This window comes from Nannospalax galili, unplaced genomic scaffold, assembly GCF_000622305.1.
Source record: "Nannospalax galili isolate Female #2095 unplaced genomic scaffold, S.galili_v1.0 scaffold1733, whole genome shotgun sequence".
Classification (NCBI taxonomy): domain Eukaryota; kingdom Metazoa; phylum Chordata; class Mammalia; order Rodentia; family Spalacidae; genus Nannospalax; species Nannospalax galili.
Genome location: NW_008333708.1, coordinates 637,477 through 661,225, shown reverse-complemented (window position 1 = coordinate 661,225; position 23,749 = coordinate 637,477). Strand labels below are relative to the sequence as shown.

General features: G+C 36.8%; 1 protein-coding gene across 1 annotated transcript in view; it reads right to left on the bottom strand.

Annotated features, from left to right (window-relative positions):
• Cfap47 (cilia and flagella associated protein 47) overlaps positions 1-23,749 on the bottom strand; it is a 337,765-nt gene that overhangs the window by 54,149 nt on the left and 259,867 nt on the right. The window contains exons 56-57 of the mRNA XM_029561230.1: positions 19,826-19,982; positions 13,664-13,759 (exon numbers count right to left, since the gene is read on the bottom strand). Coding sequence (XP_029417090.1) covers positions 13,664-13,759; positions 19,826-19,982 — 253 coding nt within the window. The remainder of the gene's footprint in view (positions 1-13,663; positions 13,760-19,825; positions 19,983-23,749) is intronic.

The following is a 23,749-nucleotide window of genomic DNA, read 5'->3' as shown; positions in this document are numbered from 1 at the left end:
TTCTAGCAGCTTAGTTTATTACTGACAAAAATTCTTCTTGTCCAGTTATTGTCACTGATTTCGAAAGCTGTCAAAGGGAGTAGTAAACTGGCAAAAGAAAAAGTGAAGTATTTAGCTATGTATGTCATAATCTGAAACGCATTTTGAGGAAGAAAATTCTAAAGGAACATACTTTCTTACATAAATATAGGAGACGTTGTTTATTCTTCATATGGGGAACATATAATCATGGTTAAAGTTCTAGTCTTAGTAACTAACTCCTATGAATAAAATTTTAGCAAAGAACTACAAAAGTACAAAGGAATTGAAATGTTCTGAAGGAAATTATTGTGAGTTATAGTTACAGAAATTACTTTTGTCTATATCCTTTAGTCATATAGACACTAAAGTTTTGATCAAGATAGATTTAGACTGAGTTAGTGAATATAATAGATTCTACTATGCAATGAAACAAACCATTAAAACCTGAGGGACATACATCATTTAGACCAACTGTCAATTACCCTCCATTTAATATCTAGGACTTAGCTGAATAGAGTGGAATGCACAATCATTTGACAGAGTAAATTGGAAATGCAAGTTTAGAACTTCACTTCCATATAGAGAAGCATTGATAAAAGTCAGTTTCTTGTCTTGTTACATGTTTGAAAAGCATACTCTTCAGCTAGGATTTGAAGTTTTTTTAGTAACAAACTGTTATAAAAACTAGCTATACAAAGAACTATGGGAATAAAGGAGAAGACAGAACTCAAGAAAGGTGGGACCATAGCATACAAAAACTACTAAATGAGAAATGGGGAAAATGGGGACATTTTAAATGGGGAATGTGGGAAAGGAGGATAAGACAGGGAAAGAAAGATGAGAGATAAATAGTTCTTAGCTAGTATAAAAAAAAAAACAGACGGAATTGTATTAGTCCAAAAACCTACTGAAAAATTACACATACAATATCCTTACATGAGTCCGTGAGAGTAGCTGAAGACTACATGGCAAGAAACAGTGCCAGACAGGAGAAACCTTCCTTTGAGTTGTTGGCCAGGGTAGTTCAACAGACTTCCATAATTACACGGGCTATTGCCACAGTCATTGATTGCCTTCCAGAACTTGAAGATAACACCCTATTGCTGAGGACAGGACACACTTTGGACACAGGATTTGGAACAATGGATCTGGGACTGACTTGGAAGCCACCTCCCCTGAAGGCTAGCTCCCATAGCTTTGGAGAGCAATATGCAAGCTGCTAAGTGAGAACATCAATTGATGGTCAATCTCCAGCTTCAAGGCCTAAAAACCACATCAATGACCAGCACAGCAAATGACATTAGTGTAACAGTGGCACTTTTATCTTGGGGTTAATCAATAGCTACAGGATTGGACTTCAATCCCACTCAATGGGAAGAAACTCATGTGTGGTCCTGTAAACATGACCAATTCCACATAGCTGGAGAGGTCATAGAACTTAAGGTATGCCCCAAGGCTGTAAAATCTTTAGAAAAATGTAATTTCTTACTATGTATACAATAAGGATCTTTATATTTATAGACAAGAGCTGGGCGTGGTGGCACATGCCTTTAGTCCCAGCACTTGGGAGAAAGAGGCAGACAGATCTCTGTGAGTTCCAGGCCAGCCTGGTCTACAAAGTGAGTTCCAGGCTAGCTGGGACTACAAGGAGACCCTGTCTCAAAAAGACCAAAAAAATTATAGACAAGTATCCCAGTCACCACCCATTAAAGAAGCTTCTTTTTCAAGAGACAGAGATTATTACAGAGTTCCACAACTGGTCACACACAGAAATTGTGAGCTGCCCAAGTCTAAGTGGCATATATAGGATGCAACCTCTACACCTAAGGCTCACAGAACATACAAAACTGGATAAAGAGAACACTAATGTGTCTTTCAACTCTCATCAATGAAACTCCCTCATGCAACAGAGGTCTAGGAACACAAAAGTTCAGAAATGTCCAAAACACAGAGAATAAGAATCTGCAGAGTATGGGTCCTTGCACAGGATTCCTGTATTAAAATCCACCCACCCAGGGCTCAGGGACCACTGTGGAAAAAGGGGAGGAAAGATCATAAGAGCCAGGTAGGAGGTGCAGGATCATTCGGAAATAGTCCTACTGGTGCCTGGAACCCTTCTCATACAAACCTAGAGCAATGGTGTCAGTATGCGCGAGACCCATGAAAACTTAAGCAGACAAAATCTCAGCACAGACCTGTGAAAATGTACAGCAGACCCCAGTTTTAGTTGAAGAATATTGGAAGTTGATTACTGCTGGGTGAGAAAGTGCAGATCTTCTTTAAGGGAGAGACTCTAGACAGGCTGAAAAATCCCAATGGATGATCTTTTACTGAGGGACACCTGGGGTCACTAACTTTACATGATAGGCCTTAACACAAATGACAGAATGTATGAACTCCAGTGGAGGGGCTATGAGAAGGTACCAAAGGGGAAGGGGGTATGAAGATGATTTTACGTACAAAATACACAAAAGTTTAATTAAAAAATTTAAAAAATAGAAATTGGTCATGAATAAAATAATTGTTTTTCAGTTCTCAAACACTGAACAAGGATATGTTACATACAAAAGCAGTAGTGTGTGTGTGTATGTATGTGTGTGTGTATGGTGTGCATCTGTGTGTACCCAAACTAATGATATATAAAAAAGATAAAAGAAAATCTAATACTTATATGTCAATCAAAAGTTTAAATTAAAATAGTTTGAATGGTGATATGCTGTGTGGGAGATGAATCCTAGATTTGGATTATTAAATGGAAATCCCAGTGCCAAAGATGGGCTAAGATACCCTTACCGGTTGTTGGCCGAGGATGCTCCTGAGGTCCTTAAAATAGTATAGGCTAATGCCACTACTATTAGTTGCTCCTGAAAATTAGATAGTGAAATCACACTTAGGTTGCAAGACACAATTAATTCAAGCTAAAATTGGACAGGATGCTTCCTCCTTTCTAGATAGCTCGCAGAGGGACAGAAGGTGCCATTTAGGCTGCTGAAGGGAACTGATATTAAGTCTTACTCAGGTGTTGACCCTGTGTGTAACAAAACAGATGGGCAGAGCAAGTAGAGCCTACTGATACAATTGTGGCAAGATTGTGATGAGTTTAACCATTTCCTTATTGGACTCTGTGCCACAGAGTCACAACTGGTGATGTAACTATGGTCAAAAGTCCATGACTATTGAAGTAATAGGCCCAATGGGGAAGCTACTGCTATTATTTTGCTAAATGGGCATGATGGACCCATCAAATTGCCTTCTAAATACATGTGTTTTTGTACATAGATTAGTGCTGCTATCAGCTTTGGTCAAATAAGTGCTTTGTTTCTTTTGGCAGTGGACAATGACTACAGACGCTCCTAACTCCTCAAAATGTTAAGAATAAACTACTATTGAATGCTCACCTATAAATGGGGCATCTATGCAGGAAACATTGCAGAAGAGAGACGTAAAAGCCTGAGAGAACTAGATGAAGAGAGTAAGAGGCATGGCATTCTGACTTCCTGGCATTACATTGCTGTTGTACTCTTGAATTCACATCACAGCAATGATGACTACTTGAACATTTGCATAAGACTGAGCCTAGCAGCACCTTGTTATGGAAGGGGGAATGGTTCATGAGTACCTACCCCTCCCTGAGAATTGATATGCAGTTTATAGTTGATGGGGAAAGGGAGATTACTTCAATGGTACAGCCACTCCTACGGAATCCATGCTTCTGTAAGCAAGCTCTCATCCATGCTCCCTGTAAAGAACTCTCATGAAAGTCATTGAATCACCAAAAGGGTGGGGGACATCTAGCAGGGCTAGATGTAAAAAGGATAGGAGTTAGTGGGAATGAAAGGGAGACAAAAGAGGGTAAAGGAGGTAAATTCAAATGAAATATATAATATACTTGTATGAAAATGTCATGATAAAACTTATTGTGCATACCTAATATATACAAATAAAAATATTTAAAAACAAAGGGTAAATAAAAATAACAATCTATCCCCTCCAACAAATAGCAGACTCAGTTTTAGAGTAGATAATGGTATCCTTAGGGGAAATGTTTACAATAGGGCCTATAGTGCCTCAATGATGGAAAAAAAATTCTAACAGCAACATGAGAAACAGAGCCCACATTTGCACTATAATCCTGTTGTTTATGGCCCCCAAATAATAAGGAAAATCTCTAGGATTAATATCATTGCATATAAAATTTTTAGAACAAAAAAGAAGCTTTCAGAAAATAGGGTGCTCTGGAGATGTTATTATGTAGAGTAGGATGGGACTGATTTTGAAAAGTCAAACCCATTGCCGGGGAAAAGTATGCACTGTTATGATTTATTTATTTATTTATTTATTTATTTATTTATTTATTTATCTGCTATTTATTTATTAGCTATTTATCTATTCATCTATTTATTTTGGGTACTTAGACTCTATGTAGCCTTGGCTAAACTAGAATTCACTATGTAGACCAGGCTGGCTTCGAATTCACAGAGATCAATCTGCCTCTGCCTCCCCAGTGTTGGGATTAGAGGTCTGAGCCACCATTTATAAACTACATTGCTTACTTAAAAAGTAATGTCACATCAAAAAGTGGAAAAATCATTAAGGAATACAGCCAAAATCTGATTAAATTTTTAGAGCATTTGAGACAATAAAAATTATTCAAGTTATAGATAATATACTGTATTTTCTCAGTTTTTCAAGTAAGAAATCTTAAAATTGGGACACATATTTTTGGTCTCCAGCTTTCATAGTAATAGCATTGGAAATAAATTTAACAGTATTATTTAAGATAAAAGTGCTACTACGGGAAGCTTTCAATTTTTACCACGCAAGTGTGAACTTTTGACATTTATAAACACTAGGCTAAACAACACTACAGACTTGAATGGTCCTGAGCATGATAAAATATCATCAACATGTAGTTTTTCCAAAAGCTGTCTATAGTTTTAATGTAATTAAAGTTATAATAAAGTTAGTGAAAGCTTGTCTAATATTTTCTAGAATGATAAGTAGGTGATAGTGGGAATAAACTGGTTAAAAGACACAGAAGAAAGAAAATAATTTTAAAAACCTGTGGGACTTAAGTTCTATGGTATTGGTAAGACTTAAAATACAGATGCATAAAAAAATGCATGATTCTAATGTAGAATAAATCACATTGAAAAAAATAAGGAGCAACAGAATGACTACTATTATTCAATGAGAAGAGGAAGTGGGCAAACTAAATTAACATGGAATCAAATTCATTTTTCATTGTATAAGAAAGCAATATATGGCCAGTCTTGGTGGCTCTTGCCTTTAATCTCAGCACTCAGGAGGCAGAGGTAGGTGGATCTTTGTGAGATCCAAACCAGCCTGGTCTTCACGGTGAGTTGTAGCCTAGCTGTTACTACAGGGGAAAGCTTTCTCGAACAAACAAAAAACAAAACACAACAAAAGCAAAATACAGTTGAACTAAAGGACTAAATGGAAGAGTTGCTTTTCTACGTGTAATATTTTCTTATTAAATAGAGTAAAGATACAAATGTAGATGAATTTTCAATTGATTTCATAATGTGAAAGACAATGAACATGTAGAATTAGTGAAGAAACCTTGAAAGAAAAATGTTTTATACAGTTAATAAATTAGAAAAAATGAATATATATAGCCATATAGAATGTTGCTACAAATATAAAAAGTTATTATTTGACAATAAGACAGTTTTCATTTATGTTATAAATGATATCAAATATCTTTGTGCACATGTCAAAATCTTATGTGTTTATTGTTTAAATCAACATCTGTTTTGTTATTAATTATAATGAAAGCAATTCAACTTTTACATTTTTTATTACATATTTGTTTATTCATTGCTTCATGCATTTATTTCTCTGTGTGTGTGTGTGTGTGTGTGTGTGTGTGTGTGCGCGCGCGCATGCGCACGCAAGCACACATGCCACAGCACATGTATTTTATGGAAGTCAGAGGACAAGTGGAAGGAATCAGTTCCCTCCTTCAACTATGTGGGTCCTGTGGTTTGAACTCAGGTCACCAGACCTTCCAGCAAGTACATTTACTGACTCAACCACCTTAACAGTCTATATTTCAACTATTTAATGGACATCTCTACTTCTATTGTGGACTATTGCCAATACTCCTTTTTAATGCATTATAAAGGAATAGAAAGGAAAGTCTTTAAAGCCAGAGAAAGAGGTTTGCTAAATTCTCTTTAAGTTTAATTTTTCCAAAATTATAATGTTTCATTTCAGTGAGAAAAATGCTATCCATCTGCACATGTGTGTGTGTTTATGAGTGTGCATGTGGATATGGACACCAGAGTTTAGCACTATCCGTCATCTTCAATCACTCTGCACCTTTAAAAAAGTATTTTTATAAATTCTCCACAGGAGGATTAGCTACTCCATTCCTCTCATCACTGTCCCTGCAAACCTCTCTAACAGGCTGGCTCCTGTTCCTTAAACCCAAACCCCAGGACTATGCAAAATTTAAAAAACACACAGGAATGGAATACTCAAGAAATGTGGGTCAATATAAAATGACCAAATATACATACTATAGATGCATAGAGGAAGGAGAAATAAATCAAAATAATGGCTTCAAACAGATCATCAATAGGATTGTAGAAGAAAATGTCCCTAAATTGAGGAAAGTATACCTATAGAGAGTCAAGAAGCACAGAGAACACCAATAAACATGATCAGAACAGAAAGTCCCCACGACATATCATAGTAAGAACATTAAATGTACAGAACAAAGAGAAGATACTGAAAGCTGATAGAGAAAAACAAGTTATATATAAAGGAAAACCCATCAAAATAACAGCTGACTTTTCAATGCAAACTATGAAAGCTAGAAGAGCCTGGAACAAAATATCCCCAGTTCTAAACAACCACGGATGCCAACTCTCAAATACTTTATCTAGCAAAACTATCTATCAAGGTTGAAGGGGAGCAGAAAATTTTCCATGACACAGATAGGTGAAATAATTCATGTCTTCCAATCAGCACTACAGAGAATACTTGAAGCTCTACAAAGGACCTAAAAAAGTAATGATTATGGCTGAAAGGATACAGAAAGAAAATAAAGAAAGGTATAACAATGGAAACACAAAATAGGGCCACAAACACAAAGAAATTAAAATGACAGTACAAAATCTGCACGTTTCACTATTAACACTCAATATTAATGGCTTCAACTCCCCTGTCAGAAGACACAGGCAGGTGCAATGGATCAGGAAAGAAAACCTATCTTTTTTTTTGTCGTCAAGAAACTCATCTCACCTTCAAGAATAGAACCTATCTTAGAGTGAAAGGATGGAAAAAATATTCCAAACAAATGGCCCTAAGAAACAAGAATGTGTTGCAATTTTAATATCTGACAAAATAGACTTCAAATTAAAAATCATCAGAAGAGATAAGGAGGGTTACTTCATTCTAATCAAGGAACAATTGACCAAGAAGATATTACAATCATGAACCAAACTCTGGAGCACCCGACTCCATAAAATTAGTAGCCCAGGACTATAAAACAGAGATTGACACCAACTCAGTGACAGTGGGCGACTTTAATACCCCACTTTCTTCAATAGACAGGTCAACTGGACAAAGAATAAACAGAGAGAGATTTGAATTAAATGACAGACATACTTATGAAAAACAGAGAAACATCTGCATTAAATAGTATCATACATCAAATGAACTAACAGACATCTATACAATTTTTCACCCAAGCACCAAAGAATATACATTCTACTCAGTAGCCTATGGAAGTTTCTATTAAATACATACTGGGGCACAAAACAAATCTCAAGAAAGACAAAAAATTGAAATAATTCCATGCCTTCTATCAGACCACAGTACAATAAAGCTTATAATTAACACCAAAAGAAGCACTAATAAACACATGAACTCATGGAGATTAAACAACACACTCCAGAATCAAGAATGAGTCAAAGAAGAAATTAAGAAAGAAGTAAAAATATTCCTGGAACAAAATGAAAACGAGAACACAATACAACAAAACCTCTGGGACATCCTAAAAGCACTCTTAAGGGGTAAGTTTATAGCTCTTAGTGCCTACATTAAAAAATCAGAAAGAGCACATGCAAACAATATGAGAGTACAACTCAAGATTCTGGAAAGGCTAGAGCAAACCAATGCCAAACCTAGTAGATAAGAAGAAATAATAAAACTCAGAGCAGAAATTAACGTAATAGAAGCAAAGAAAATAATACAAAAAATTAATGACTCTAACAGCAGGTTCTTTGAAACATTAAGCAAGATAGACAGGCCCTTAGTCCAGTTAACCAAAAGAAAGAAAGAGCAAACCCAAATTAACAAACTTTGAGAAGAAAGGGGATACATCACCACAGACACCAAAATAATCCAAAACATTTTAAGGGAATACTTTAAAAATCTATACTCCATTAAATTTTTAAACCTGAAAGAAATGGATGAATTCCTAAAATTATGGCCACCACCAAAGTTAAATCAAGAGGAGATCAACAGCCTAAGCAGACCCATAACAAATAAGGAAACTGAAACAGTATACAAAACCTCCCCGCTAAAAAAAAGCCCAGGCTCAGATGGATTCACAACATAATTCTACCAAACATTCAAAGAAATTCTACAACCAATACTGCTTAAATTATTCAAAAAGATAGAAACAGAAGGAGAACTCCCAAACGCCTTCTATGAAGCCAGTATCATTCTAATAACAAAACCAGGTAAAGATACAACAAAAAGAAAACTGTAGATCCATATCTTTAATGAATATAGATGCAAAGATACTCAACAAAATACTTGCAAACTGCATACAGACAAACATCAAAAAGATCATCCATCATGATGAAGTTGGCTTTATTCCAGAGATGCAGCGATGGTTCAGCATTCATAAGTCAATAAATGTAATACATATAAACGGACTTAAAGACAAAAACAACATGATCATCTTAATAGATGCAGAAAAGGCATTTGACAACATCCAATATGCATTTATGTTAAAAGTTCTAGAAGGAGTTGGTCTAGAGGGAACCTACCACAACATAATTAAAGCTGTTTACAACAAACCTATAGCCAACATCACCATAAATGGAGAAAACCTGGAAGTATTCCCTTTAAAATCAGGAACCAGACAGGCTGTCCACTATCTCTGCCCCTTTTCAATACAGTGCTTGAAACTCTCACTAGAACAATAAGTCAAGAGAAGGAAATAAAAGGAGTACCAACTGGAAAAGAAGTGGTCAAATTATCACTTTTCGCAAATAATATGATATGATGTATATGAGATTCAAAAAATTCCACTAGAAAAACTGTTAGAATTGATAAATGCTTTCAGTAAATTGGCAGGATACAAAATCAACTTACAAAAATCAGTAGCATTTCTATATAGCAATAACAAGCAATCAGAAAAAGTACTAGAGGAAACCCTCCCATTCTCAATAGCCTCAAAAAAAATATTTAGGAATAAACCTAACCAAGGACATTAAAGATCTCTACAATGAAAGTTTCAAAACTCTAAAGAAAGAGATAGAAAAGACACTAGGAGATAGAAAGACCTACCATGCTCATGGGCTGGTAGAATCAATATTGTGAAAATGACAATCTTAACAAAAGCAATTTATAGATTCAGTGCAATTCCAATCAAAATACCCATGACACTCTTCACAGAGCTTGACAAAATAATCCTAAAATTCATATGGAATCACAAAAGATCTCAGATAGCCAAAACAATCTTAGGCAAAAAGAACAATGTTGGGGGGGGTCACCATACCAGATTTCAAATTATGTTACAGAGTTATAATCATCAAAACAGCATGGTACTGGCCCCAAAATAGACATGTAGATTAATGGAACACAATAGAAGACTCAAACATAAGTTTATATAATTTTAGCCACCTGATAGTCAACAAGGCACTAATAACATACAGTGGAGGAAAGAGCATCTTCAACAAGTGGTGCTGGCAAAACTGGATCTCTACTTCAGAAAAATGAAACTTGACCCTCATCTTTCACCCTGCACAAAAGTCAACTCGAAATGGATCAAAGATCTCAATATAAAACCTGAAACTTAGAAACTGCTAGAATAAAACATAGGTAGCACCCTTCAAGATAGAGGCATAGGAAAGGACTTCCTAAACCAGACACCAACTACTCAGGCACTAAGGTCAATAATCAATAAGTGTGGCCTCATTAAATTACAAAGTTTCTGTACAGCAAAAGAAACAACTAAGGAAGGGAAGAGGAAACCCACTAAGTAGGAAAAAATCTTCACCAGATACACATCCGACAGAGTATTAATATCCAGAATACACAATAACTCAAGAAAGAAATAAGATAAATGACCCAATAAAAAGATGGGTAATAGACTTAAACAGGGAGTTCTCAAGCAAAGAAATTAAAATGGCTTAGAAGAACCTTAGAAAGTGCTCAGCATCTTTAGCATTTAGAGAAATGCAAATCAAAACTGCTTTAAGATTTCATCTTACTCCAGTCAGGTTGGCCAAGATTAAGGGAACAGAAGACTCAAAATGCAGGAGAGGACAGGGAGAAAAAGGAACGCTCATTAACTGTGGCTGGGAATGCAAACTAGTGCAACCTGTATGGAAAGCAGTGTGGAGAACCCTCAAAAAACTAAAAATGAACCTACCATATGATCCAGTGATTTCACTCCTTGGCAAATACCTAACGGACTCATCGTACTGTAGAGATACCTCCATATTTGTGCATCCATATTTGTTGCTGCTGTCTTCATAATAGCTAAGAAATGGAAACAACCTAAATGCCCCTTAACTGAAAAATGGTTAATAAAAATGCGGTATATCTATTCAATGGAGTTCTAGTCAGCAGTAAGAAAAGATGAAATTATGAAATTTGCAGGTAAATGGATGGAGCTAGAGAGTGTTATAATAAGTGAAGTAACACAAATGCAGAAAAACAAGCAATATGTTTTCCCTCACTTGTAGAATGTAAAATAAATCCATTACATGTGAGTATATTAATTCTTAAGTAACACCAGGAGCCAGGTAAAGGCAAAAGATACATGGAGGTAAAGGAAAAGAAACAAACTGAAAGGGAGAGAGTGAGGAACAGATGCTACCTGATGGAGGTGGAAAAATTATGAGCAATCTTCAGGAAGGAGAGGATGGAGGGACATACAAGGGACAATGGTATTTGGGGGGGTCAGGAACAGAAAGATGGCAGGAGTTAGAAGGTATTTGGGGGAGGGTGGAAATAATGGGGGCACTGTGTCTAGGCATGGAGGAAGGCTGGATGTGATAAAAAAGAGTAGAGACGAGTGAATCTAGGGGGGCTAGGAAACCTAGAGGGAAGAGTGATGCCTTAGGAACCCTATGAGAAATGTACTGTAGAGTGTCTGAATGTTACTGCATATGCATACCTAGGAGCTGCGTGGAAGGGAACACAGTGCCAGGGAGAAGAGACCTCCTGCTGTACAACACTCATCAAAGAAACTTATTTTTGAAATAGATGTAGGCTACAGCAGAGTTGCACATCTAATCAGCTACAGAGAATATACACTTGGGAGATGCCCGGTAGGTGACACATCTGCAGTTGAATTCCTACATTCAAGGCTCATGGAACATAGCAGAATAAGGGGTAAAGAGAGTGTTAATGCACCCCTCAGCTCTCAACAGTGAGGCTTCCATGTACATCAGAGTGTGTTACACACAGAAGGCCTCAACCTGCCAAATTTTGGAGAATAAGAGACTGCAGAATGTAGGATGGGACTCCTATATGGAACCCTACCCACCTACAGCTCAGGGCCCATTGTGGAAGAGGAGGTGGAAAGACTGTAAGATCCAGGGCTGGTTCATGAACTTATGAGGTGGAGGCTTCCAGGCCATTGGAGGCTTGCTCATGTGCAGTAGCAGCAGGTTCCAACACAGGACTCACGTCAGCTCAATTAAACAAGTACCCAAAGGGGAGGCAAGCAATTGGTGGTGGGTCAGCACTAGATTGAGAACTATTTGAGCCTGGTTGCTACTGGGTGAGGGAGAGTAAAACTTACATACAATCACTAGATGGCCTGACTAGACTCCAGTGGATGCATTTACGCAGAAGGACATTTGGGTACAAACACCTAAATGAATAGGATTCAGCATGTATGGCAGAGTGCATAGGGTTTTGTGGTGGAGGGAGAGGCATGTATGGGGAGGAGGTCTGCATGTGAGTGGGAAATACTGTATGAAATTTTAAAAGCTCAAATAAAATAAGCTTTTTTAAAAAAGGATTTTTATTTATTTTTATTTTATAAGTATGAGTGTTTTGCCTGAATGCATGTATGTGCATCCGTGTTATGCAATGCCCAGGAAGGTTGGAAGAGGGGGTGTTGGATACCTAGGAACTCAAGTTAAGGATGGTTTTTAGTCACTATGTGGGTGCTGGGAACTGAACTGGGGTCCTCAGGAAGAGCAGCTAGGCTTTTAACTGTTGAACAACCTCTCCAGCACCTTATTTTTTGAGGCAAGGTCTCCCACAGAACCTGGGGCACAATGGTTTAGTTAGGCTGGCTGGCCAGCAAGGTCTGGAGTTCTGTGGATCTCCACATCCCCAGTGCTGGGATCACAGATTTGCATGAATTTTACATGGTAGTGGAGAGTGAACTCAGTTGCTCAAGTTTGTGCGGGAAGCACTTTGCTGACTGAGATATCTTTGGAACCTTTGTTAACTTTCCTCTCCCTCTCTCAATTTAGTGCCTGCCATGAAAATTGTACTAAACCTGTTTAAACAAACTACAGCTTTGCTTTATAAAGAGATGCTGATATAGATGACTAAAATAAAGGGAAAGAGTTAATTAACCCATTTCATATTAGTCAGTGTTGATTTTAACTAACAGGTTTTTTGTTGAGATAATACCTATGAAAAATTATTTTTTGTTATTGAAAACTTCATTATTGTAAGCAAATTCATAATTTTTGAATTGTAGGGGATTTTATTTGTTTGTGTTGCTGGGATTGAACTTGGCACCTTGAACATACTAGGCATTTACATAACACTGAGAAATATCGTCAGCCCAAATATTAGATTTTTAAGCAGCTTTATAATTCCTTATTTTCTACACTTCATTGGTATATTGGTGGAATTAATATGTGGAAGTAATGTACATATGTCTTAATATAAATTTGCAAGGAAACATTAAGTATGCAAAGGAAATAATGTTTTATGAGTATTTTCGATATTTTATTTATAATTTTCTAAAGATTTCCTTGACCAATATACCCCCGTATTAACTGATTTGATATATGAAGACTAAAACTTTCAAAAATAGGTGGTTGAAGTAGGAGGGCTACTTGTGTCTAAGAGCTTATGGGCAATCTGTGTAACATACTAAGAAGCAATCTCATTGAAAAAACAAGAGAAAACAAAAACCAACCAAACAAACAAAAATCTTTCGAGAGTTAAATATTTGGCAATTCTTTCTCATATGCCATGGAATGAAAAACAATTTCAATATGATACCTACACATGAAGGCTATACTATCAATGATTTCTGTCAGCTTCCCAAATTTATTACAAATTTTAAAAATCACTTTGAGTTCAGTTAAATATTCATTAAGAGAACAGCTATATACAGCATCTTTTAAATGCAGCAGCATATAGAATGACAGAATATAAGACAGAAATCTTGTACCTCTTGTATGCATCATTGAACTAAACCTGAAGGCGGTGTTCTTTTGGAGGAAGCTGTCCCAACCGTCAAGTACAGGATTCTTGGGTACTTCTTTATCTGATTAAAAAACAAAGAAACATTACACTTTAATGTCATACTCAAGAAGAAAATATTCATTAGCAATGAAATTAAATTAAATCCTTTAAGAACACAAAACTTTTCAAAGTATGTTTTTGACATGAAATTTCAAATATTTTATTATTTTATTTTATGTGTATGAATTTATTGCCTGCATGTATGTAAGTGCAACCATGTTGTGCAATACTCATGGAGGTTAGAAGAAGGTATCACATCCCTTGGACCTGTAGTTATAGACGGTTGTTAGCCACCATATGGGTCCTAGGAATTGAACCCAGATCCTACAAGAGCAGCCAGTGCTCCTAACCTCCAAGCCATCTCTCCAGACCCATTGTCATGTACTTTAAGCAACATATTCTGCAAAACATATCCAACATTATAATTTTTCTCTATAATACTAAAATACTTTTAAATCCATTAGTAAATTATTAGAATTTTATATTTAAGTATTCAAATAACAGATTTTGGCAATCAATTTGGCATTATCCTCTATCATCCCTGCTCAGGGATGCCACCACAAGCTGTGGGCTGTACTCTCCTACACCAATGAGCAATTAAGAAAATGCCTCACAGACATAGTGACAGGTCAATCCAATTGAGGAAAAGTCTTTGTTGAGGTTTATTCTTCTCAGGTGATTCTAGTTTGTTCAAAAGTTGACAATAACTGACCACCACAACTGACTACTTGTCAAGTTGACACACAAACACATCACTATAAGCCATTTTTCATTTCTTTTCCCAAGATCTCATGTTAATATCAATATAAAACACAATCCAAAGGTTTTGAGTCCCACAGTTTTAAAAATTCCCATGGTATGAAAGTTAAGGTCTCTTTAAAAACCATAATTCTCTTAACTGTGAATTCCTGCAACAGAAAATAAGTTACTTTCTTATTTCAAAAGGGGAAAACAAGGGCATAGTTACAATTAAACCAAAGTCAAATAAAAATTCAACAGTGGATAAAGTTCAGTGTCCAACAAGTGAGACATACTTATGATCTCCTGGGCCACAAAGGGTGTGTTCAGGCACACTTTTCTGACTCTTTTAAATATAGCTTGCCTGGAAGATTTAGGCCAGCACCACTCCACACTACTTGTTATCCTTGGTCGTCATCCTATGGTCCTGTCACCCATAATATTCTGGAGCTTTCACTGCAACTGATGCTGTACCTTCAGTAATGGGCTCTCCTTGCTACTCATGTTTCCAAGGCTTGTCATCTCCCCATGATTCTTAAAGTAGTGGGGTCTCTAATATTACTGAGTGTGTATTTTCACCAGTGGCCTCTCCTGGTCTCTCATAGTGCAAGACTTAGCTGCTCTTCATGACCCCTTCATATCTTTAAAACTAGTACCATGTGGAAGTTTCTTACTAATTACCAGGTTCTGCTTGCTATTATCAAGTTTCCATTTTGATATGCAGCATGGCCCAGAGTGGACCACAGCTTCTGTACTCTAATCCCGAAGAAACACTTCCCAGCATATTTCACCTCAGTGAGCCTGGTCTCTTATTAATCACGGCTGAGTTTTCATACCAGATAACCAACATCAACTGATCTTCACTTCCAAATGTTAACTAAAATATATCACATACACAGCCCCAATAGAGTCTTTGAGGGACTCTCACATTCCCTTCTGAGACTTCATGCACAAAGAATCTGCTTTCCATACTTCTCTCAATATAAGTAATATAAACTCCACAGCAACAATTCGTTAAGCTCTCAATGCTCAGTGCATTTCCAGTGCAAAGTTCCAAATGATTCATCAATCCTCCAGAAAAGAAAAACTCATGGATAGGTCCAGCAAGACTGTCCTCTAGGCACCAATTTGTCTTCTGGTATGATTTCTTCTCCTGTGATCAAACAGTGACCAAAAACATCTTGAAAAGGAGAGTTTATTTCTTCTTACAATGTTCAGGTCACAATCCATCACTGATGGAAGTCAGAGGAGGAACTCAAGGCAAGAATGAGGAGGCAGGAACTGAAGCAGAGAGTATGGAAGAAAGCTGCTTACTGGCTTCCTTCCTCTGGCTTGTTAGCCAACTTTCTTAAAGAGTCCAGGACCACATGCAAGGGATGGCACCACTTCAGCTACGACCTCTCACATCAGTTAGAAATGAAAACAATGCCTCTCAGATACCATAGACATATCAGATGGAGTCAATTTTTCAGTTGAGGTTTCCTCTGCCCAGGTGACTCTAATTTGCTTCACGTTGACAAAAACCAACCAGTACAACATGTAATATAAGAATAGAAAGGGGAAATAATGGAGGTGAACAAGTTTAAGCAGGGAGGTGGGGAGGTAGAAGAGAAGAGGGGAAGAGTTTAAGGCTAACCAATTTGAAGGATCTATGAAAAAGTCATACAAACCTATTATTTTATAACTCAATTAAAAGTGATATATATGACCTCTCCAGCCATATGTATTTGGCTGTTTACAGTGCAATCCATGAGTTCACTCCCAGGGTGGCAGGCCAGCCCTAGACTGAGAACTATTGGGGACAGTTTACTACAGAGTGAAGGAGAATATGCCTAATTTACAATCTTAAAATAGGCTGACTAAACTCCAATTGATGAATTTTCACCAAAGGACATCTGGGAACAAATGTTGAATGGATTGTACTTAACATGTATGACAGAATACATGATGTCTGGTGGGGAGTTAAGGGAGCATGGATGGGGGAGGGGGTCTAAATTTGATAAAGAACTGTTGTTTGAAATGTACAAAAGCTCAATAGGTAATTTTAAATAAATAAAAATGATACTTTTTAATACTTTATTTTATGTGTATGCGTGTACTGCCTGCATGTATGTAAGTGCACTCATATTGTGCAATGTCCACAGAGGTCAGAAGATGGTGTTAGATTTTTTGGAACTGGAGTTAGGGTGGTTGCTAGCCACCATGTGGATGCTGGAAACCCAACCCAGGTCCTTAGCAAGAGCACCCAGTGCTCTTAACTGGTGAGTCATCTCTCCATCCCCCCCCAAAAAGTGATACGTATATTAAAGAATGATTCCCTTCAAGGCGGCACAAGGCTGCATTAGTGGATTATTAAATAAAAATCACAGTGCTATATATGGCATACTTCCATCTGAGATGCTGGGTACAGAGGTCTTTGAGCTCACCAAAATACTGCAGGCTCCTGCCAATCTTCTTGGTTTCTGACCAGAACTAGATAATGATAACCTATTGTTGAATACACTACATATCTTGATTGCAAGACGTAGCAAAAATAAGCTGGAATTTAGATGGCAACTTACTCCCTGTTAATAAGCTTTTATAGAGCCAGAAGGTGCTATTTAGGCTGTTGAAGGAAAAAAGGCACTAGAAGTCTCACCCAGCTGTTAACTCTATGAACTATGATAACAATAGCATGGCAGAATGTGTCCAATTGTATAATAGTGGCATGATTGTTATGAAAGTAATTGACCACTTAAAAATGCTTTTTCTTGAAAATTTCATATATATATATATACACAATTAAATATGCTCATATCTAACTACCTTTCCCCTGCCCAACACTAACAATATCCCCAACTACATGTCCCTCTCCAAATTTCATATATTTTTTTATAACACACTAATTCTAGTTAGGGCTACCCATATGTGCATGGGTATGGGACTCTCTCCACTAGAGCATGGGAATCCTATCAGTGGCCCCATCATCCAAAACATATGACTCTTTCCCCCAACAACTATCAACACACAATAGCTCCTCTGTAGTAAGTGGGACGTGGAGATCATCTACCCCATCTATGCTGACAACTAATTTTAAGGGCTTGATCTTGTATAGGTTTTTTGCAGGTAACCACAGCTGCTGTGAGTTCATGATTGAAATTGTCCCTGAGCTGCTCTCAACCTTGGTGGGAGGAGCTTCTGTTTGCAGTGGACAGCAGTCAAGAAAAAGATGCCTAACTGGTCAAAGGGCTAAGAATAGAAGACTGAGTGCTCAGCCCCAAACGGAGCATCTGCATTAACCCCACCACCACCAAAGCTCAGAGAACATCCTGGAAAAGGAGACAGAACGAGTGTAAGCTGAAGGATGGGGAGGAGTGCTGTGAAATGCCATCTTTCTGCACATGACATGGCTATCTCAAATTAATTTTCACTGTGATTTTTAAGACATAATATTACTATACCCTTAATAGGCTACTGTGTAGTGTGAACATGACCCTATGTGTACTGTGAAACCACAATTTTTTTGCATTTTCTTTTTTTTAACTTATACAAAACTTTATTGAGAATTTCATACATGCATATAAGGTGTTTTGATCAAATCCATGCCCACTCCCTCCCCTCCAACGTTCCCCCCTCTGAAGAGGTAACCTTAAAATCTTTTAAGGATTAGATTAGAGCTCCAAAATACTTTTGACATTTTTGGGCTTTGGAACAGAGTATGTTGCTAAGAGGCCCAAGGACATTTTGACTTTTAGCCAAGAAACTGGTTACTTTTCCTTGGGGTCTTTTTTACCCTAACTGCCTAGCCAATTCTTACCTCCTATTCTTATCACACCATCCTCTTAAAGAGGTTGTGTGTGTGTGTGTGTGTGTGTGTGTGTGTGTATACCTGTGTTTGTATGCCACTTTGGAATAAGTGCTTAGAGAAGCAAGAAGAGGGCATTGGATCACCTACAACTAGGATTTATAAGTGGTTGTGAAACACTAGATGTGGGTGTTGGGAACTGAACTTGAGTCTTCTGGGAGAGCATCAAGTGCTATTAACCAGTGAATCATCTCTACAGGCCCTGCTGACCAGTTTTTTTATTGGACTTGAGGTCCATTCCATGATGGAATTCTGGTACTGTAAACTCAGGGCAAAACTACATGCTTTGGGAAGTAATTTACCTGATGGAGGAAACTGCTAATGTTCTTTACTTAAATTGACAGTGTCAAACTACCCTCTAATTATTTATGTTTGTAACCTTAGACAAATACTTTTCTCAGCCTTAATCAGAGAAGCCTCAATTTTCAGCAAAAGGTGTCCAAATATAGGGACAGTTGAGTGCTCAAAATGCAGAGAATAAGTTAAGGTTGAGGGCTTAGTTATAAATAGGATATTTATACTACCTTCTCTAGGGCTCAGGGAACATTACAGTAAAGGAGTCTGAAAGAAAACTAGAAACAGGAAAAATGGCTATGGAAGCCATCATCTATGCATGATAACCATTCCAATCATGAACTCAATACACTGAGCTTGCCTACCCTGAGCCTGCACAAGAATGAGCCTCTCAACATCAGATCATGGATGAGGGACAGCTCAAATGGCCCAACCTCCTCCTCTATTGAACATGGGCACTGATAGATGCTAGGAAATGGGGAGTCACTGTCATCATCTTTGTAACCGTGGTGAGCCCAAGAGGCCACAGGAGAGTTTAAACTTCCAGTCACACAAGTGTCCCTAGTTAAAAAAATGCCTTGTATCTCAAAACTAAACAAAGGCACACAAATATGGAAGGCAGACTTGTAGGAAGAAGAGGGGAATGAGGGATACAAGGGAATGGGGGAATAATAGTAATCAGAATGCATTGTATACACATATGGCTGTGTCAACACATTTAGTTAATTTTTATCTTATTATCAAAAAATTGATTTATTTTGGTCTCACAATAGTCAGTCACTAACATAAAGATATTAAATACTCTATACCATCTAATTTAAAAGTACACATGTTCAATATGGCATGAAAAAAGAACAAGCAAGAATGGTTAGAATCAGGTTAGTAAAAATATTCGCAGTGAGAAACATGGGATGAAGGAAACAAAAATCATAGCACTAGACTTTCTATAAATTTCTATATCATATGCCCTGGGATATATAGATAATATCGAAAAAATCTTAAAGATGGCCTAGTTATATTTGAATTTAAAGATAAGTTTGAAAGATCATTATTCAGTATATAAATATGTAATTTGATTCTGGATTCACTATTTATGATTTCAGCCATCATATTTCCTCTGTCATTTATATGTTTTCTGTTTTATAAAACATTTTGATTCTATGATGAAAGAAATACAGTCATTATCTATATAATTCAATAAAATCAACCTACTTGTTAATATGAGGTCAATGGAAACGTCTTCCTGTGTGGGATTATTGAAATGAACCACGACAGACGTCTGAAGACCAAGGACTGTGGTTATTCTTTGTGCCTCCATAGGCTTGGGAAGTAGTCCTACTCCAAATAGGTGGAATTTCCATTCTTTAAACTGATTTAAAAAGAAACATCCATAGCATAATTGTGCACACATTTCATATTCAAGATATTTTAAACTTTATAGCTCTGCTCAATTTTTTTCATTGTATATGGTAGTGAGTTACATAAGGACACTTTCTTCCAAGTATATGTGTTTTGTGCACATTCCTCCACATACCCTGCTACCACCTATTCTTTCTCTTGCCTCCTCCCTTCCATTAGTACCCTTTCCTCCCTAGACAGTTTTGATTCTACTTTCATGTCATATGTACATATACGATTGTATGTTACTATATAAAATCTAGCAAATACAGATTAGAGAAACATGCAATAATTGTTATTCTGAAACCAACTTAATTGATTCAATAGAATTATCTCCAATTCATCAATTTTCCTGGAAATGATGTAACTACACTCATCTGTATTTGTGAAAAATTCAAGTAAGGTGTGTGTGTGTGTGTGTGTGTGTGTGTGTGTTTACGTGTCTGTGATCTTTTGTTTATACATTCTTCTGCTAATTGGACACAAACGTTGCTTATATAACTTAACTATTATGAAGAAGGCTGCGATAAATACTGATGTCCAAGTACCCCTGTTATGCTGCTCTGAAGTCCTTCAGGTAAATACCCAGTAGTGCTCTAACTGGGTCATGTAGCTGATTTACATTGTTTTGTGATGAAGCACGATACTGATTTCATACTGCCTGGGCTAGGTTATATTCCCATCAGTGTATAAAAGTTTCACTTTTTTTTGACAACCTGGCCATGGTTTGTTATTTATTTTCTTCTTTTACTTTTATTTCATCTGCTTATTGAAACTGCACACAGCATAAAATTTCCTTATCATGACAATTTTAAGTATGTATTTCAGAAGCATTGCATATATTCAAATAGTCAACCATCACGAGCTTATTTTCCTAATGGTTGACAATCTGAATGGGGTGAGATGGAATTCTAAAATAATTTTAATCCTAATATACTAGATAAACACATACACCACACACACACACCACCACCACCACACACACACACTTTGGAAGTTAAGAAAAGTAATTGTGGTAGTAAGTTAAGGATACAGAGTTTTGCCATTGTTTTAAATGATTGCGTTTTGATGCAACAGTGGCATTATTATCTTGGGGGTAATGAACAGCTTCTGATTGGACTTAAGGCCCACTCAGTAGGAGGGAATCCATGATTGGCACTATAAACATAGCCAAGTACACATGGTTGGAGGGATCCTAGAGAAGAATCTACAAGTGCCACTTTCCTAGAGAAATGTAATTTCTTACTGTATTCTAAATAATTAACCTTACATTCATAGAAATATGCAACTCTCATCGCCCACTGAAGAAGCTTCTTTTTACAATAGATGGATACCATTACAAATTTCTACAACTGACCAAAATTCAGACAATAAAGGACTGTACGATGCCTAGCTCCAACAGATACATGTACAAAGAAACCCCTACACCTAATGCTCAGGGGAGCATTAAAGAAGAGGGCACAAAATGATTGTAAGAGCTAGAAGAACATGACATCTACAGCTACATAGTGTCTTCTAGACATGATAGGGAAGTTGCACCCATGAAATCTCAACAATATAATTGCCTAACAAGGCTTGCATATTGCCAACACAAGTTGACATGCCAATGTGGATGAGGGGCATTTCACAGGATCTTACCTGTAGATGAAGAACTATAGGTAATATATAGGATACTGAGGGAAGGCACATCAATTTTCTCCAGGTATAAGTGAGTTCCCTTATGGGTTATCTAATGCCAAGTGGGCACATTAAACACATGTACAAACAAGCACCACTAAATGAACTCAGTTCACTATATATATATATATATATATATATATACACACACATATATATCAATGTATGTACATTCAACAATAAAAAAGAGAAAAATAAATTGAGAGACGGCAAGGGGGGCATGACAGGAGTTAGAAGAGGGAGTGGGAGGGGTGGAAATGATGCAAATACAATACTCACATATGAAATTCTAAAAAATAAAACAAAAATCATGAAGAAGGGTTTTTATAAAGCCATAAAGAAAGCTCTGATTGAAAGAATTTTTGTTCAATACATACATACAAATAAATAAAAATAAAGCATTTAAAAATATTTTATTTATTTATTTATTTGTTTGTTTTTGGCCTTTTTGAGACAGGGTCTCCCTGCAGCCTCAGCTGACCTGGAACTCACTATGTAAACCAGGCTGGCCTCAATCTCACAGCTTCCCGAGTACTGGGACTACAGGCATGTGCCACCATGACTGGCTATTATTATTTTATGTGTATGAGTGTATTTCCTGCATGTAGGTAGGTGCAAACATGTCATGCAATGCCAGCGGAGGTCAGAAGAGGGTGTCATATCCCTTGAAACTGGAGTTACAGATGGTTGTTAGCCGCCATGTGGGTGCTGGGAATAGAACTTGGGTCCTCTGCAAGAGCAGTCAGTGCTCTTAACCACTGAGCCATCTCTCCAGCCCCAAAGCAATTAAAAAAAAAAAAAAACCTCCAATAAACATAATGAAATCTGCTTTGAGGTTGCTTCAAGACAGAGCATGCAAGTGCTAACAGGAAATCTATAAAATTTTCTCTCTTGATGGGGAGGATTAAATCAAAGTTATATTTGTACATTTTATTTCTTTTAACATACTTTTTTCATATTCTTTCTCTTACTATTCCTAGTATCTCTCATATTTTTGGAGGAACTAAGGGATGAGACTCAGGGTCTTCTGTACGGTAAGAAGATAAACTGCCTCAGAACTCCATCGCCAGCCCTTTGCTTTGTCATACAACATCTCATTGTGTAGGCTAGACTGGCCTTCTTGAACTTGCCGTATTCCTGCCTCTGCATTCATATTGTTGGAATCATAGGTCTGTGCAACCATACCAGTCTTATTTCCATCATAAAATGATTACGTTACTGATATTCACCAAATATATTGTCCTAATGCATATTCAGTATACTTTGAATAATAATATCTTAAGTTTACTTTAGATGATTAACTACCAATGAAAAACGGTTTGCTTTAAACCACTGAGAATTAGCCAATCTCTCAATTAAGTTTATATTCCATATTTCCTCAAGTATTGATGAATACCTGAGTTTGTAGCACAAAACATATTTTGCCTTTAATGTACACTGGTATCTAAGTTGGCCCAGTGGTTAAATTATCCACATGAGTTCAGAGAAGAAAATTTAAAGCAAACTGTTTTGTATTAAAAAGTAAGTAAAATTTTAAGACCATATTTTTTTCAAACTTCTTCATAAAGGTATAATATACTTTAATGATCTAATGCTGATATTCTGGAAAGATGGAACAAATAGAGGTAAAATCTAAGACATATGGCTTGTACACTTGATGGGACTCCAGATAATTAAGGCTTGCTGAATATAAACAAAACTTTTCATAGATGCAGGCAATAAGGATTCATGATGGTTACTTAAGCAAAATCTGTTTTTTAATTTTTCCTTTCTTTTTTGGCTATCTGCCCTTTATAAGAAAATGAAAAACAAACACCTGAAAACTAAGAAAGAAAATTTGGTGCAATCCAAGATCAAAGAAAAGCTCTAATTAGCACATTTTCTTTTTAAAGTTGTCCTTACTCTGTTATGTGGCAATGTAATTTTATTTAGTAGCTCTGGTAGCATAATGAATTCATGGAACTTGAAGTTGATATTTGAATCATGAAATTAGAAATCTACACAGAAAACCAGAGATCAGAGTTTTATTTTTAGAGAACACGTCTCTTTCCAAATATCTAA